This window comes from Corythoichthys intestinalis, chromosome 22, assembly GCF_030265065.1.
Source record: "Corythoichthys intestinalis isolate RoL2023-P3 chromosome 22, ASM3026506v1, whole genome shotgun sequence".
Taxonomy (NCBI): Eukaryota; Metazoa; Chordata; class Actinopteri; order Syngnathiformes; family Syngnathidae; genus Corythoichthys; species Corythoichthys intestinalis.
Genome location: NC_080416.1, coordinates 23,307,186 through 23,326,177, shown reverse-complemented (window position 1 = coordinate 23,326,177; position 18,992 = coordinate 23,307,186). Strand labels below are relative to the sequence as shown.

Here is an 18,992-nt window from a genome sequence, read left to right as displayed (position 1 = left end):
TAGCTGGCCAGGACCTGCTGTAGCAAAGCATCTCCAAACAATGACACTTCCCCCTCTATGCTTCAAAGTTGGTATGAGGTTCTTCACCTGGAAAGCTGTATTGGGTTTACGCCTAACATGTCCTCTGTTCTGGTGTTAAAACAAATCAATTTTAGATTCATCTGTCTAAAGAACATTATTCCAGAAGTCCTGGTCTTTGTCTCCATTAACTCTGTGAAACTTCAGTCTGGCCTTCATGTTCTTCTTGGAGAGCAAAGGTTTCTTCCTTGCACACCTCCCATGAAGGTTAAACTTGTGAAGTCTCTTTCTGATTGTAGAGGCATGCACTATCATATCAACAGTAGCAAGAGCCCGAGCAAGAGTAAGTCCCGTGATAACATTTTAGGGTTTTTGGAGACTTCTTTTAGCATCTTGCGGTCTGTCTCGTGGTGAACTTGCTTGGACAGCCAGATCTGGGCATGTTGGTAGCTTTTTTGAATCTCCTCCACTTCTAGACTTTTTTCCGGATAGTGGAATGGCTGATTTTATATTCTTTTGAGATCCCTTACCAGACTCATAAGCGTCTGCAATCTTCTTTCTGAAGGCCTCAGACAGCGCCTTTGATCTCACCATGGTGTTTTCTCTCACTTCAACAGTCAGGGGCACACCAAACTAAATGTGAGGTTTAAAAAAGGCAAGCCTCCTTCAAAACACGAGGTAATGATGTTCTAATCATGTGCGCCTGATACACATGTGTGTGATTTTAGCCATTTTTAATGTGATTGAAAGTGGGGCTGTCCTAATTTATTCCTCAACAGAAATTGCATTTATTTAAAATTACATTTTACAGAAAGTTATAAGAAATCTTTTAGTTTTAATTGTTCAGTTCTAATACTCTCTCATGACGCGTTAGTATCTCTCAAGATTGTTAAAATTGATATTAAGTTTCCATACGACAAAACACACAGTCTTCCATAGAGTGTCCTATTTTTTTCACGACTGTAGATCATGTGTATGCTAGTTGTTGGATACATGTCGATTTTTCTAAAAGTATTTTTATTTAACAAAAAAGTAAAATTGAGACATTATGAAAAGAAACTTTTATGGCGATGCAAATTTCCACTAATCCCCCCCCCAAAAAACCTTGTCATATTTTTCTCCGGATGGTATTGATTTCTTTTTTTTAAGCCAACTTCAGTGCCTTGAATGATTTTTTTAAAGCTATGTTTCTTCTGATTTTTCAACAACTATCATAAAAAGGTGTTTTTTTCCGAACAATAGAAATGTTTTCTCATAACATTCCATATTTTTTATGTCCTCATTAAAATTTCCTCAATACACCAACCACTCTGACAACTTGACGAATACTGTAAACTGACATGTGGCCGCTCTACAATTTATGTTTTGCGTGATCAACTGTACACTACTTCATTGTTTTGCTGAGTCTGCTTCTAGTTTCCATATTTGGCTGAATTTCCTCATGTGCTCTTGTACAAAATATAAAAAAATAACTTCATAAATACTGTTAATATTGGTTGTTTTTGTATGCAGGCATCATCTTCCACTTCAATGGATCATAGCACCAACCTGGAGCTCCAAGAAACAAACACCCGCCTCAGAGAGCGAATTGCCCGCATGGTACTTACTGCAAAACAGCAACAAAAACACTGCAGAGCTGCACCCACAACACACAAGCTAATATGTAAATGGACATACTGCACAATCAAACAAACTGCCTCCCACACACTCTATTTCCAACCCTGAATAAAGCTTCAGAACTAATCCCCCTATTCAATGCAAAGTAATGTCATGTTTGTAAAATGATATGTAGGAAAAAAAGACATCAGTATAGTAAAAATAACACATAAGAAGTTAACATGTTCGTATTGCATTGAAATTGAATCATGGGGATTTATTATTCAGAACACTGACCTTGAATAACGTATGTAATGCAAATAGGATGTATTATCAATTTATTACTGCTTCCCTTTCTTCCCCTGATGCGGAAAAAAAAGTAACATAGTGCAGCAGGACACATGTAAAACAATATATATACGGTATATATAATCTAAATGTGCTTTTTTATTCTTGTCCAAAAAATAGGTTTTAAAGTAATATATATCTTTTTCTAACATAGCAACTGATTTTGTTATTTAACAAAATAAATTATACATTATCTCGTGAGTTTCTCATAAAATGTTTTTACTGTTTACCGCTTTTGAATGTGAAAAAAATATAAATAAAAAATTCCTTGTAGCATATAATATTTAATTTTAATAATTTATAATATATTTCATGACTTATTTTTTTTCTTGTGAAATTGTCGTGCAGTTCTGTAATAGCACAACTTTCTCAAAAAGTTCTATATTGGCATAAAATATGTACTGTATTTGTATACTTTCTTATGACCTTTTTTTCACTAAATACAGTGAGGAGCAGAAGTATTTGCACCCCTTGTGATTTTGTAAGTTAACTCAATAGGTAGAGGTCTAAAAATTCAACCATAGATGCATTTCCACTTATAGAGACATAATCTAAAAACAAATCCGGAACTCACAATGTATGATTTTTCAATAATTTTTTTTAAAATTTACTGGGGTTTATATTTGTACCCCTGAGAAAATCAGTGCTAATCTCTAGCTTCTCTAGCAGAAGCCTTTGTTTGCAATTACAGAGGTCAGACACTTTTTGTAGTTCTTCACCAGGTTTTCACATATAGAAACAGGGATTTTGGCCCATTCCCTCACACAAATCTTCTCTAGATCTGTCAGGTTTCTGGGCTGTCGTTGAGAAACGCGAAGTTTCAGATCAATCCAAAGATTTTCTACGAGATTAAGGTCTGGAGACTGGGTAGGCCACTCCAAAACCTTGATATACTTTTTAGGCAGCCACTCCTTGTTCAGCTTGGCTGTGTGCTTCAGATCATCATCATGTTGGAAGATCCAGCCACGACTCATCTTCAAGTCTCTGAATGAGGGAAAGAAGTTGCGGCTCACAATCCGACGATACATTTCACCATTCATCCTCTGCTTTATGCAGTGCAGTCGTTCAGTGCCCTTTGCTGAAAAGGAAACCCTAAAGCATGAGGTTTCCACCCCCATACTTCACAGTGGGGATGGTGTTCTTGGGATAGTACTCATCCTTCTTTTTCCTCCGCACACAACAAGTACAGTTTGCAACAAAAAGTTCTACGTTGATCTCAAATGACTTTCTCCCATGACCCCTCTGCATCATTCAGATGGTCCCTTGCAAACTTCAGACAGGCCTTCACATGTACTGGCTTCAACAGGGGAACCTTCTGAGCAATGCATGATTTCAAACCATCGCACCGTAGTGTTCGACTGACTGTATCCTTTGAAACAGTGTATCCAGCTTTCTTCAAGTCATTGACCAGCTCCTGCAGTGTAGTTCTAGGCTGAGCCCTCACTTTTCTCATCATGATGCCCCACGAGGAGAGATTTTACATGGAGCCCCAGCCCAAGGTACATTATCAGTCATGTTTAGCCGTTTCCATTTTCTAACAATTGCTGCAACTGTTGATTTATTCTCACCAAGCTGCTTTCCAATTGTCCCATAGCCTTTTCCAACTTTGTGGAGCTCAGTAATTTTTCTCAGGTGTTTTTTGAAAGCTCTCATGTCTTGCCCATGGTAGCAGTTGGATTATGACTGACTGTGGGGTGCACAGCTAACAATAATGAGCTTAAACGAATGGTGGGTGAGTAAAGGTCACAATTCCGGTCATAATTATTGCTGATTCTTAGGAGTACAAATACTTATGAACCCCAGTAAATTACAAATAAATTATTTTAAAAATCATACTATGTGATTTCTGGATTTTGTTTCTTAGATTGTCTCTGTAAGTGGAAATGCATATATGATTGAAATTTCAGACCTCTACTTATTTTCTAAGTGGGTGAACTTCAAAATAACAAGGGGTGCAAATACCTCTGCTCCTCACTGTAGTTCTGAAATAGCACAACTTTCTCATAAAGTTTTTTATTGACATATAATATTAACTGCATTTGTATACTTTATTCAGGCATTTTTTTCATTAGTATTATTATTATTTTGCAAAATAAGGCTTTTGTGTGGAAATCATGATTTTTTAAAAATCGTTTCCTGCAGTGGGCAAATTCTACAAATGTCTCCTTCCTTCACTTTTTTAAATTCAAATGCAATTTGCCAATTTCTGCCCTTGTGTAAAGTCCTTCACATGAAACAAAATGTAACGACTTCACTCACGTTTCAAAGAAGGAGAAACAAAGTTCTAATGAACCTTCTTCTAGAGGCTGCAGTCGAGCGCCACCAGAAACTCTGAAGCCGAGGAGGCGATGGAGGCCCTTGAGGACGAGAACCGCTCCCTCAAGTCGCAGCTGGAGGAAGCCAAACGAAGTGGGTCTCGCCTAGGCAAAGAGAGGGACGAGCTGACCCGCCGCCTGGAGGAAAGGGACCTTGAACGGGAGGCCCTGCGGCGAGGCAAAGGTGACCTGGAGGAGCAGAAGAGGCTCCTGGACCGAGCGCTGGAAAAGATGAACAAAGAGGTTTGCCGCCACCGTAACAAGTCTCGCCGGATAATCGGTATTATGTTGAGTACACCTCTTGTGTGCAGATGGAGGTGGTAATGGGCGACTCGCGTCAGTCCGTGGCCGCCCTGCAGTCGCAACTGGACGAGTACAGGGAGCGCTCTCGGAAGGACTTGCTGGAGGCCCAACGCAACAACAAGGACAGAATGGCTGAGCTGCAGCGGGCTCAGAGCAATCTTAAGACCCAACAGGACGAGGTCAGCTTTTTCACTCCTAATTTTTGCTACAAAATGCTAGTTAAACATTTTTTTAATGAACAATTTATTAAAACCCCATAAAACCATGCAAGCATATTCTTAAATGCATTAGTATACATTATAACATAGCATTTTGTGTAGTTGCCATGGTAACCACATGCATAGAGACAATTGGTTACCTCATTAATTTGTTAGGGACAGTGCACATTAATGAACATCTATTTAGACGTATCTCAAAGACATAAATATGCCGGATTACAGCGAAAATTATAATTAACAGAAAGACACAAAGTAAGGGAAAAAATTAGCGGCTTACAGTCCGAAAATTACAGTACTTTTGCTTATTATATTAGTTTGTCACTGATAGACGCCCAATTTATTTTGACTAGTCAGTCAAAATGGATTGGACGTCTACCGGTGTCAATGGCAGTCAATGAGTTAACTTGTCCATTCAGGTGTCCCGGCTGAAGAAGGAGCTCCTCAGCTGCAGCGAGGAGCGAGACAGCGCTCAGCTGGAGCGAGACCTCCTCAGCAACCGCCTCAAGCACTTGGAGAGCGAGCTGGAGTCGCAGAAGGGAACGCATACGGACCGCAACCGAGAGATCAGGTCGCTAGAGGTGAGGAGTCAAAAGGTCAAGGAGGTCAAAGAGAGTTAAAGTGTAAATAAAGACTTGGAATGCTCGTCGCAACAACAGTACGACTCAGTTTACGCATTACATCCCTCTAACAGATGCTGCGCCTAAATTGGTCGCCAGGTGGGTCCTGCATTTAACACAAATATGTGCGTCTTTTGAACAATTCGACGACATATTCAAGCCTAACATGGAAAACAAATAGGACGTAAGATTAAAGTTGTTATATTTCACATCCTTAATTTACGTAATATGTATGGATGCAGTATGGCTAATTTAGCTAAATTAGCTCAAACGCCATTACGTTTTTTTATATATATATATATATATATATAATATTACGACTTTAATCTCGTGATGCTACATTGTATCACTTTATTCTCCTGATATTACGATTTATGAGTTATTTTTCGTAGTCTTAGAACACGTCTTAAAAACGGTTTTGTGTTATTTTCTGGAAATGTCACTATATTATTTTTCTTTACTTTTTCCCCTCATATGAAACAGCCTCTCAGATCCATTTAAGCGTAGCGTCTTCCTTGGCATGTTTTAAAGAGTAACCCTGCAGTTTAGAGATGATCTTGTATGTGTGAGACGCTAGTGAGCATTCGTGTTCCATCCCAATGAGCAGTTGAGTCATATATTCAGTGGCGGTTCTAGAAGTTGTCTTAAACGGGCCAAAAAGGGGCCACATGTCACCCTCAGTGGCCAAGTGTCGCTGCCATCTTTGTTCAGTGTTTGTTTTGGTCAACAACACAATATGCAGATTATTCTGCATGTAGCGGTAAAAAAAACTTTGCTTGACACTGTCAAGCGAACCATTATAGTTTTCCTCCATGAAGTTGGCTCCCCATCTGACGCAAAATTCGTTTGTGCTGTAAAATTTTTTGTTTGTGCCACAACGGTTTTGTAGATATTTGGCTTTCAATTTGTAATGATGATATCACGCACCCATCTAACCTATCCACGGCGTTTTGTGCTCCCAGTGTTTCATAGATAGCGATATTTTCAAGTGATAACGTTAGTCATAGCCATTCTGTATCCTAATGATGCATTCGAGGAAGGTGGGAAATCGGACTTATCCCACTCTGATGCACAAACGTAGCACAAAAAAGGACACTATTTTTAGCCTTTTTTAATCAAAATGGGGGGCTGGTTGGCCTCAGATTGACCTATAAAAGAACTGTAACTATCTTAAAACGATAGCGGCACAAACGATTGACATAATTTTTTGCATCTGATGGGGGGGGCCAACTTCACTAAAGTGTAAAGTTTGTAATAATTTGTATTTAATCATGCTGTGTGCAAGTAGGGATACAATACATTACATATATACATATACATATACATATAATACATTAATATTTAAAATACTCTCGAACAGTGGTCTCCAACCTTTTTTGCAACACGGATCGGTGTTCGACCATTCCTTTGTACGCGGCAAAACGTTCTACACAATGATCAGCGTGCTCCACACGCATGCGCACATCGGTTAGAAGCGGCAAGTACTCACTATTTTGTTTTTATTTAGTTATTTAGAACCTTTTCACTACCTCAAAGATGCTTTTTGCATGTATTACCCTCTCATGCTTTTAACCATTGTGGTTTTTTTGTGTTAGCTTTGAAGCAGTTGACCACATTAGTCACGTAGCGTATTTAAACCGTCCTTATTTGATATAACTACATATAAGTATTTTCTGCAGGCATTTTTTTAGTACATTATTCCTGTATGCATCTAAACAAAACAAGTTTAGAGCACAGAGTAGTACTTTGGGTGCCAAATTCGACTAATGTAGCACGTTTCGCCGATGTAGGAGATTTTGGCAGCAAACCGGTGTAGTATTTTTTCACGGACCGGCAATGTGTGGCAGAAAATTTCAGTAAATATAAGATAACACGACAGGGTTTAAAAGGAACATGAAGTGCAGGTAAAATGTAAATCACTGTACACTGGATAAACCTTTTTTAACAGCAGCCTCACCTAAAACAAATATACTTGGTCGCAGGGATAATGAGTTGTTCTCCAATCGTAAAAGGTTCTCGGCTTTAGCCATATGGTTAGCCACAAAGTCTTGGACTGCTCCTCTTCTGGCCCAGCAAGTGGCCCTTTCCCCGTAAAAAAAGCTGTCTAAAGACATCTCCATCCGCAGCACACAACCAACAGCAGCTAACGTTACTGTTTACATTCACTGACGGTGGGCTGCTATGTGTGTGCAATTACCTCAGTAAGGGCGGCCAACCACTAGATGGCGATGTACACAAATCTTTACTCTGTTTAGTCAATAGAGTAGACAGGCATATTGATGTGTCAAGAGGCACAGGTCAGATTGCGGTCGTTAACAAATTGATTTATTATTTCTCTGCGGCCCGGTAGCAAATGCGCCACGGACCGGTACTGATCCCCTGCCCAGTGGTTAGGGATCATTGCTCTAGAACAGTGGTTCTTAACCTTGCTAAAGGTACCGAACCCCAAGAGTTTCACACACGCATTAACCGAACCCTTTGGAATTAGAAAGATCTTCTTTTTTCAACTTCAAAATGGATATATCTCATCTAACAAGCTAAAAATTAAGTGAATTTCCATTCAAATTTCTTCTCATTCAGACAGCATGTTTTTATATAGGTCAAAATGTATGCTTTTATCTTTATGCTTGAAGCATCATCAGACCACTAAACCAAGACTAGCCAATGCGCATTTCTCTGAATTTGTCATTCAAATTTGGAGGAATATATCTTATATTTTTCAACATTAATCCTGCTTAGTGGCATGAACCTTGACCGTGCAGTTTCTGTCATGTTTACATCTCAAACGATATCAAATTTAATTAAAGGCCTTGCACAAAATGATTGCCAAATTTGTACAGTCATTAGGTTAAAAAAAAAAAAAAAAACATGAATTTTCCCACAAATGCAATAAACAGTGTCAATTTACAGCAAATAATTTTGCCTTTTGATTTGCTTTTCACAATGAAATTCAACTCGATTCATTTCACATTAATTTTGATTTTCTTTTTCATGTCAACATTCTCATTCTATCGCATCCTTGCCTCACATACTATTTTCATGGCGTAAAATGTGATGCAAATGCTGTTATTTTTTTATGCCAACGCAGTACACGTTACCTGTAGGTCTGTTCTACTTCCTCATACCAAGTGAAAGTCAACCTTCCACTGAGCAAACCAGTTTCTCCTCCCATCAGATTGAGGATTAGCAGTTGAAAGAATTGGAAAAAAGCATGTAAATTGGGGACTAACCCGTCCAACCCTGGTCTAAAATGCCCCTTTGCCTTGAATTAGTCAGCAGCCAACAATAGGGCCCTACGTGTTTTAACCTTCACCGAAGCCCTTAGACTGACTCACTGAACCCCTGGGGTTCGATCGAACTCAGGTAAAGAACCAATGTAATTGAAACTTTATCTTATTCTCGCTCACTTTACAAAAGAAGGATTCACCAATTGCCGTGCTTTGTGCTAAAATGGGAACAGTGGCTCTTCAGAGGCCATTTAAATTAGAGGTGGGGCCAGTGCCCCAGTGGCCACACCCCTAAACCCGCCACTGCATATATTATCTAGGGCTGTCAAACGATTAAAAGTTTTAATCGAGTTAATTACAACTTAAAAATTAATTAGTCCTAATTAATTGAGATTCAAACCATCTCTAAAATATGCCATACCGTAATTTCCCGAATATAACGCGCACTTTTTTCCCCCAAAATCAACTTGTAAACTCATGGTGCGCATTATAAACGGGTACATGGATGGAGACAGAAATAAATATGTATTACATATATATATAAACCGATTTTTTTTTTCATTGACACGGCCACGTTGTGTTGAAGAAACGTATGCGGCGACCCGTTGCCGACCATTACGGTACGTGACGTCACCGTTTTTTTTCGGTAATACTTCACTCTAATCGGCCGAATGATTTCGTCTGTGTTAAATTCAGCTTTTTTCACTCTTCATAAAGCACAGAATTTAGTTTCTTGAACTCATTTGAGTCGACGTTTATTGCAGCTCCGCAATTCAGACCATAACAAATGTAAGGACACACACTTCCTGTGTCCGTCAACTATATCGGTCCCTCGGGAAACTCAAACCCAAATAACAATAGTTCCTTTTGTTACTGTCGAGTTGACAGCTATGAGCTCTCAGGGATTTCCGACTTACGTTCTCACTTTCATTTTACCGTATCAATCCATGGAAGAAACATTTATTCATCATGAGGAAACGAGCAAGTTATACAGCAGCCTTTAAAAGAAAAGTCACATCTGTTTTGTTTTCTCCGAGATTCTGGTAAGTTGGAGAAGTTGTCAAATCATATTATTACCGTAAATATTGTCAGTTTACGGTAATGTTTTGAACTACCAATGTGCTATGCTTGTGCTGTGTTTCACCAGTCAGTAAAATGACATCTCTGTATCTGTACACAAGCTCTGTTTTCTTCTAAAATTAGGGTGCGCGTTATAAACGGGTACAATAATATTCCCTAGATTTTACAAGTAAATTTGGGGTGCGCATTATACACGGGTGCGCCTTATATTCGGGAAATTACGGTATTTTTCTGTAAATTATGTTGGAATGGAAAGTTGAGACACAAGACGGATATATACATTCAACATACTGTACAGAAGTACTGTATTGTACTGTACTTGTTTATTATAACAATAAATCCACAAGATGGCATTAACATTATTAACATTCTTTCTATTAAAGGGATGCACAGATAGAAAGACTTGTAGTTCTTAAAAGATAAATGTTAGTACAAGTTATAGTAATTTTATATTAAAACCCCTCTTAATGTTTTTGTTTTAATAAAATTTGTAAAATTTGCAATCAAAAAATAAACGAGTAGCCCGTAAGCCTGTCGCAATATGCAATAATTCCATTTATCGCGCGATAAATAAAAATGAAGGCGGTAATTTTTCCGCTGCGATTTATCGCCCCTGTGCACGTGCTGTTAAAAGTTCGGATTCCTTGTTACCAACTGCGCAAAATGCATCTTCGTTCCAGGTCCGGCAAAAACATAGCGCTGGAGCCAATCGTTCCCATTATATCCTATTGTTAAACGTGTACCGGCCGCGCCAGTGCTCCGGATTGACTGCCGACCAGCTCTGGCGTGCCAGTGTTGTTGACGTGAGGGCGCTCCCGTCAGGGGTGACATTTCACGCGGGGCGGCTATTTTTCAGCACAACACCGGATATTTGAGTGGCAAATTAAGAGCGCTGTGCTTCAAACTCGTCTTGTTTATAAAAGTCGATTGTCATATGCTGGTGTTGTGCAGTAATGAGCAGACATGACTTCTGTGGCGTTTGCTAACTTTTTTAATGCGCGCACACACTAGATATCATGAAATAGCAAACTAGATGTGCTACGTCCCATGCCATTGGCTACGTGAGCCCAGAGTGATTATGGGTCACGTAGTCCACATACTACATCGATGAATTATAAATTGCCATGACTGAATGGAAGTCAAGAAGGCCAAATCAATCCATACCAGTGACTATAGGTAATGCTGCAAATATTGCTAATTCAGTACATGACACAGATGGATTCGGAAATAGGATGTCTTGCTCATAATAATAATAATAATAATAATACATTTTATTCTTCAGATTATGCACTGAAACGCATGCTTATATGATGGCATATTTAATTTCTGCTCGTTAGCAAAAAAAAAAAAAAAACGAAACAAAAAATACAATTGTTATTTTATTTTCAGAGCATTCAATGTATTGAATCGAATAGAATATCGTGTCCCCCGTACCAAAAATCGTACCGAACCGTGACTTAACTGAATCGTTGCATCCGTATGGAACACCATAGCAGAAGCTATGAGGGGGAAAGTTTTCATTTGCCATAATGCTTCAGTTATTAAGTGCAATTTTATTTATTTTTCTTGAAAAACAAATTTAATTTATTCTGTGTTTCTGTGCTGTATTAATATTGTTGTCTTTTATTTAAGAGGCATGGTCTATTGTTTTTAGTTGTGATTTCTTTAAAAGTATTTTTGAATTTAAGAGTAAATATTGATCGCGTTTAAATGGGTGTACTTGATCTATTAATATACACTGCATTCTCACTGTGTTATTGTAAACTGGTTTTTAAAAAATTGGGGAGGGGCGCAATAATATCGCATATCGCAATAATTTATGAGATAAATTATCGCACACTAAAATTTGTTATCGCGACAGGCCCAGTAGCCCACCATTGTTGACGTCGGCGAGCGGTGACGTCACATGGGTTCCCTGCCGTTCTTCCACAGCGTCTTTAACTACGTAAGGTAGTGATTGAAATACACCACAAGGTGTCAACGGAGAGTTTTAAATTACTTAGAAAGCAAGCCAATGAGTATGTTTTGTCCCTCGACTGACGCCGTCATTTCCCGTTTACTGGTCTATCCATTGTACTTAACGGTCATTTGAGTGCTGGCTTTTTACAACGTACGAGACCTCTGATAGTTTGTATATTGTGACTAAATATTGCCATCGAGTGTATTTGTTGAGCTAAACGAAATGTTTGACTAGTTTGTCCAAAGTCTGAGTAAGTTTTAGGTGTATTTTGTATAACTATTTTGATTGGGAATGCCACTTCTCTTTGCATTGTTGTTTAACTGTGTGAGAATAGGGCCTCATTAAATACAGATTGAAGCGCTTTTCTTTTTGTGGACATTATTTTTTTTTAAGAGATAGGAATATTTTTGTTGTGCTTTCACTAAAATGATACTTATGTTTGTTGTGAAGGAGTTGCCGAAGCTTATGCCAATAAACGGCGCGGTCCAATGAACGCCTGTGTCCACTCGCCTTTCACTGCCTCTTAGCTCTCAATGTGCAAAAAAAACGGCGTCATTGTAATCTGTTTGAGGCAATGCATGAGCGGGTCATTCCGCGCATGCGTTAAATGTGTCAGATATCATAACGTGATTGATTTTTTAAAAAATGAATTACCGCCCGTTAAGGCGATAAATTTGACAGCACTAATATTATCATCTCGTGTATTTCCAGGATAAAATAAAGACCCTTGAGATCGAGTTGGACGAGGAAAGAAGTAGCTTGGAGCTTTTGAACGATCGCATCGCACGCAGTCGAGATCAGGTCAAGTGAAACTTAACAAGTTTTGATTTAAAAGTCCTCTTATTGACTTCCACACTTGCATTTTCAGGTGGACCAGCTTCGCTCCGAGTTGATGCAAGAGCGCTCGGCTCGTCACGACCTAGAGATGGACAAAAGTGCCATCGAGAGACAGGTGAACATTTGCATCCGAATAGGTGAACGCAAACCGATTGGCGGTCTTTTGCTGATGTTTTTAGGCTTTTGTAGGTTAAGGAGCTGAAGTCGCGTGTGGCCGACATGGAAGGACAGACCCGACCTTCTGCCGGCATTGCCGTGCTGGAAAGCAAAATTCAGGAACTGGAGGAAAGGCTGCGCAGTGAAGAACGGTAAAATACACAAAAATCACACGGTTGAGCTCTCCTAATGCGTTTTGTCTATTCAGAGAGAAGAGCAGCATGCAAGCCTCTCAGAGACGAACAGAGAGGAAACTGAAGGAGGTCAACGCCACGCTAGACCAGGAGAGGATCCAGCATGTAGAACAGAAGGATCAGGTAAAAAAAATAAACAAATCAACACCGTAGCTACTAAATGAATAGACCTCCTCTCCTTTTCCCCGATAAAGGAGAGGAGAATACTTTTACAATGTCCATAAATGTGGGGAAAATACATTATTACATTTTTCTGATGTGTAACAGTGGAGAAAAACAGATAAAGCCAGTAGTCGATCCCAAAACTGGTGACATTTTGTTTAAATGCCATCAAATCAAATGCGAGCATCTCAGATTGCAGATTATTAATCTTTATTTTATCAGGCAGTCTCATTGAGATTAATATCTCTTTTACAAGAGAGGCCTGAGCACAAAGAAACATTCACAAATATCAAACAACACAAAATACACTAATGGAAACAGTTACAATAATCAGTAAAAACATCAGACAAAAGAGATTTAAAATCACCAAAATGAATGATTGACTGTAGTTTAAGAGTAGATTGCAATTCGTTCCATTTAAGAGGAGCATAGGAGCTAAAGCCAGTTCTGCCAACATTAGTGCGTGTGAGTGGAATGTTTAGGGTCAAGTAGTTGGATGATCGTGTTTTGTTGTTACTGGATTTGAATGACAGGAGAGATGTGGGGTAGTTAGGAAGTTTGCACAGTAAAGCCTTATAGATGAATAACATGATGTGGATATTTCTTCTTGACTGTAGTGAGGACCAACCAACGTTTTGATAAAGGGTACAATGATGAGTGCAGAAATTGTCATCGGTGATGAAACGTAGTGCACTGTGATGGACCGGGTTTAACTGTTGAAGAGTTGATGGAGCTGCATGACAGTACAGGATGTCCCCATAATCAGGAACAGAAACAAAAGAAGATAATACAATGGTTTTTCGGTTAGAAGTTGACAGACAGCCTTTGATTCTATACAGGAAGCTAAATTTAAATGTAAATTTACGGATTAGATGATGAATATGAGTTTCGAATGATAAATTACTGTCAATTCAAATTGCTAAGTATTTGTATGAATCAGTGAGAGTAATTTGAGTTGCCTGGTACACCAGACTCACCGCTGTTCCAGCTATTGAGTCTGACTACCATTCACGCGGATACAATTTCCAGGGCGGAGCAAGCCACAGCAAACAGACAGCGGAGTGGACCAATCAGCGACGGGCAGACGTGACGTTAGTAAAACGACGAGGGCAGGACGAGGGACTTGTACGCGCAAGTAAACATACGAGGAAAGCAGAGTTAATTCAACATGGCTAGCGCGAGACGGACTGTTGTCAATGACTCGTGTCGATGTGTTTTTGGTAATTTAAAACTGATTTTACTGTGGATTGGAACATATTCTCGGCTCTCCTGTTCACCATCTGTGTTGTTGAGGAGACGACTTCGGACGCGCAAGAGTGATGTTGCTCGTTAAGAACACGTCACGCAAATAAACGAATCTGATTTGTCGATTGATTTTGTACCTGCTCGAGAGGCCGTTAATGGGATGGTTCCCAGACTATTTCACTCAGTGTTTGAAAAATACAGGGAGAACAGTCTGGCTGTGCCAGGCAATAATTTATGTACCATTTAGGGATTTGATTCCGGGTAAGTCATTGTCAGTAACGGTGGAAGTGGAGAAGCCATGTATTTAGTTTTTTCAGCATTTAAAACTAATCTGTAATTATGAAGAGATATTTGTAAACAATCAAAAGCAGTCTGTAAATGAGTCAGAGCTAGAGCTGGGAAAGAACCGGGCGCATATAGAATACAATCATCAGCAAAAAAGTGGACATTACAATATTGAGTAGGAAGAATAATATTATTAATGTATAACGTAAAAAGGAGTGGTACAAGGACAGACCCCTGCGGCACCCCATTTTTAATAGTAAGTGGACTTGATTGAACACCGTCAGCAGCAACAGTTTGTATTCTGTCTGTAAGGTAAACAGTGAAGTTTGGTGGTGGCAAAATCATGGTCTGGGGTTACATTCAGTATGAGGGTGTGCGAGAGATCTGCAGGGTGGAAGGCAACATAAATAGTCTGAAATATCAACAAATCTTAGCTGCCTCTTACATTCCTAACCATAAAAAGGGACAAATTCTGCAACAGGATGGTGCTCCATCACATACTTCAATCTCTACCTCAAAGTTCCTCAAGGCAAAGAAGATCAAGATCCTCCAGGACTGGCCAGCCCAGTCACCAGACATGAACAGGATGAAAGAGGAAGCATGGAAGACGAAACCCAAGAATGTTGATGAACTCTGGGAGCCATGCAAGACTGCTTTCTTTGATGTTCCTGATGACTTCAACAATAAATTGTATGAATCCTTGCCAAACCGCATGGATGGAGTCCTTCAAGCCCATGGAAGTCATACAAAATATGAAATTTGGATCTCACAGCACTACTACTTAATTCGCTTATGTTATGTAATATATTTTTGTATTTGAAGTACATTTTTTTGTTCAATTTTCACACTACTTTCTGTTGGCGACAAAACTTTTGTCTTGCCAAAATTTGACCATTATGTCGTCATTAAATGATAAATCTTTTTTCAGCAAAACAAATATATTTTTGTTCGGGGTGTCAAATGATTAAAATTTTTAATCGAGTTAATTACCGCTTAAAAATTAATTAATCGTAATTAATCGCAATTCAAACCATCTCTAAAATATACCATATTTTCTGTAAATTATTGTTGGAATGGAAAGATAAGACACAAGATGGATATATACATTCAACATATGGTACATAAGTACTGTATTTATTATAAAAATAAATCAACAAGATTGCATTACCATTATTAACATTCTGTTAAAGCGATCCATGGATAGAAAGACTTGTAGTTCTTAAAATACAGGTTATAGAAAATGTATATCAAAACCCCTCTTCATGTTTTCGTTTTATTAAAATTTGTAAAATTTTCAAAAAATAAACTAATAGCCCGCTATTGTTGATGTCAATAATTACTTACACAATGCTCATGGGGGCTGAAGCCTATAAAATCAGTCGCATCCAAGCGCCAGCAGAGGGCGGCAAAACTCCGAAAAACACAACAAGTACACCTTTCACTGTGCTCTCATTTTAATCTGTTTGAACGGGGCATTTGTGCATTAATTGCATCAAATATTTTAACGGGATTTATTTTAAAAATTAAGGTTTTTTTTTTAGGATCTTAGCTTTCATATGAGACATTTCTGAAACCAATTGAATAAATTAAAAGTCAGGTTTTTAGCAATTGTTTCTACAAAATGGATAAGCGACAAGACTTTTGTCAGGGACTGTATATTGTAAGTTAATTTTATTGCTGACACTGCGTTTCGGGTTCATCAACATGTTTTGCCCCCCTCTCACATAAGTCAAACACAGCCAATGCTTTAAATTCACTATTTACATGCTTAAATACGTTGAGCAACTGTTTTTCTCATCAAGGTCATTTCTACTCTACTCTTTCCTTTTAACCTGCAGCTGACCCTGCGCGTAAAGGCTCTGAAGCGGCAGGTGGACGAGAGCGAGGGGGAGGTGGAGCGTCTGGAGGGAGTGCGCAGGAAGGTCTTGAGAGAGCTGGAGGAGCAACAGGAACTCCAGGAGGCGCTACAAGCCAAAGTCACGGCCCTGGAATCGGAATTCAAGTGAATCCAAATCCATTCCCGTTATTTTCAGAATAATCTGAGTCATCGTTGACTTTTTTTTTTTTCCTTTTTTGGTCTTACATCAGACGAAAGTCGCAACATTCCCATCGCAGCACTTTGGCCACGTTGAGCTCCGAGGACGACGACGCTTTCTACGACGTGAACATGGCCGCCATCTTGAACGAGGGCCACAATCAAGGCTCCAACTGTTAATCACTAAGGTTTTATTTCACTGTGTTGTTGATTCATTGTGTTCGTGTGTTACAAGGTTAATCTCCCAGTGTTAATGTTCTTTTTTTTTTCAGTTTGTTTGCTTTAAATCATGAAATGGCAACTTTTTTTCTCGTTAACTCCTGCTAGTTTTCTAAGACATCTTATTTCTCTCTGAATATTTTCTCACTGAATTCATTATTTGCTCATTTTAAATTTGTGTCTTGGAAAATTGAATACTTTTTTTTTCAGGTCTGTAAATGATGTATCCACTTATCCTTATTTATCTATTTTTTTTAAACCAAATTTCCTTAATTTGTCATGCAAAATTATTTTTCCACCTCATATTTTTTTAACCACTGAAATCATGATTTCTTGCAAAAGTGTGACTTTTAACACACAATTCCACCTTTATCGTCCTTCAAACTCCCCCCCCCCTTCCCTCATTATACACGTTTTCCCTGTAAATTGTGTTTTCTGTAATGTTGCAACATTTTCTTGCAAAACACTTTGCTCGCAAGCAATCTAGGTCATGACTGTTTAGACAATATGTTGTTGATTGTATGTGTTACTGCATGTTAAGGTTTATTTCCTAATGTTTGTATTTGTATTTAAAGTATTTTACAATTTGAATGTGTCGACAGTACCGCACCATTTTTTTTTTTTTTAAATAATCTGAGCCTACACTGAATTCTCTATTTGCTGTGTGTATTATTCAAGACAATCACACGCAATGGCACTGTGAAGCTTATTTTATTTTTGACCCAAATATGAAACAATGTTTTCACTGGAATGCCTTAGAAGTAATGGAGTTTGTTTGTTGCATGTTTTTTGTATGCTGCTTCTATGTTGAATATCTTTTTGTACATGATGATATGAAAAGCTTTTACTGTTGTGAATGCTTTAGAAAGTGAAGAAAAAAATGTTTAAATTGTTTATTAAACTGTGTGATAAATTAATGCAATATTTGAAGTAGATTTTGACTAATAAAGAGAGCTTACATCATTTGTTTTTTTCTCTTGTTTTGTTGTTCCAGTCAGGGCAATCTGCTTGTAATCCTTAATTAACTTCACGGTAATTACTAAAGACATCTAGCTGCCGGAAGGAGTCCATCAGAATGCTTACTTCTCGCCTCGTTGTTTTTTAAAGCTAATTTTATGAGAACATGCTCACCATTTTACAAGAATTTAGCCATAGTTTCTCCCCTTCCAATGCCTCATTTATTGGGAATTTTATCTTTGGAAAACTACTCATCATTTCATCAGATAAGCAGTAGCATCATTCACAAGTATGCAGAGGTTGGAAGAGTAGCCTAAGATTTTAGTCAAAAAAATGTACCCGAGTACAAATAAAAAAGTATTTGGTGAAAAGAATAGTCAAGTGATGAGTAACAATGTGAGTAACTGCTTAAGATGTTTGATTTTTTTTCCTTTTAATACTTTGACTGATTTTGCAAGGCCCACAGAAAATTGTTCTATTGCTATATAAACATGGAACCCACCAAAACAAAGATTAGACTCTCTTCTTTCAACAGGAAAAAAGTTAGTTCATATCTTTTTCCATTCTTTAGAAATCCGCATTAGAAAATAGCTTAGTTTGAGCAATTTTCCAATTTCTGATGAAAAAACAAATTGAGCTTTTTGTAAAAGCATACATTTACAAACATAACTTTGACTTGAACACAGCTATTTTTTGCTTTTGTGGCATTCCAAACATCTGAATAATGTTTTCCTTCTACAAAAGAACACAAACAACAAGACAAATAGAGCTTTTGATAGCAAACAATTTATTTACACATAACTAAACTATTGAACTGAGAGATGACGTTGTTGTAGCCGCGGCTGTCTTGCCAGACGGGGTAAACTTTTCTCTCATCACCGCCTGTCTCATCAAGATAGATTTTTTAAAGTCTTTCTTTTGTAGTACCACTACCCCATAACAGAATTCACCTGGGGAACTTGTGTGGGGCATGTTGTGTTCCTGGGGGGGGAACTAATTTAGCCGTGCGCGTTTCCGGCTGAGTCATCTGACACTAGAGAGACACGAGCAGCCGAACAACGCAAACTCTACTCAACGAGCAACACAGATTCAACAACATCATCCGCTACACTGGTGATCCCGATCGTTCTGCTCGGTCGTCCAACGCCTGGCATCCCAGACGTCCTCCTGATTGTTCTGCTCGGTCGTCCTCCGCCTGGCATCCTGGACGTCCTCCTGAT

General features: G+C 38.6%; 1 protein-coding gene across 6 annotated transcripts in view; it reads left to right on the top strand.

Annotated features, from left to right (window-relative positions):
• cgnb (cingulin b) overlaps window positions 1–17,768 on the top strand; it is a 54,536-nt gene extending 36,768 nt beyond the window's left edge. For all 6 annotated transcript variants that reach the window (XM_057827425.1, XM_057827427.1, XM_057827421.1 and 3 more), the window contains exons 11-20: window positions 1,531–1,617; window positions 4,266–4,520; window positions 4,589–4,759; window positions 5,215–5,376; window positions 12,394–12,483; window positions 12,551–12,634; window positions 12,709–12,827; window positions 12,884–12,992; window positions 16,400–16,563; window positions 16,650–17,768. In XM_057827425.1, the coding sequence (XP_057683408.1) occupies window positions 1,531–1,617; window positions 4,266–4,520; window positions 4,589–4,759; window positions 5,215–5,376; window positions 12,394–12,483; window positions 12,551–12,634; window positions 12,709–12,827; window positions 12,884–12,992; window positions 16,400–16,563; window positions 16,650–16,776 (1,368 nt within the window). In that variant the 3' untranslated portion in view covers window positions 16,777–17,768. The remainder of the gene's footprint in view (window positions 1–1,530; window positions 1,618–4,265; window positions 4,521–4,588; window positions 4,760–5,214; window positions 5,377–12,393; window positions 12,484–12,550; window positions 12,635–12,708; window positions 12,828–12,883; window positions 12,993–16,399; window positions 16,564–16,649) is intronic.
• Window positions 17,769–18,992: the final 1,224 nt, after the last annotated feature.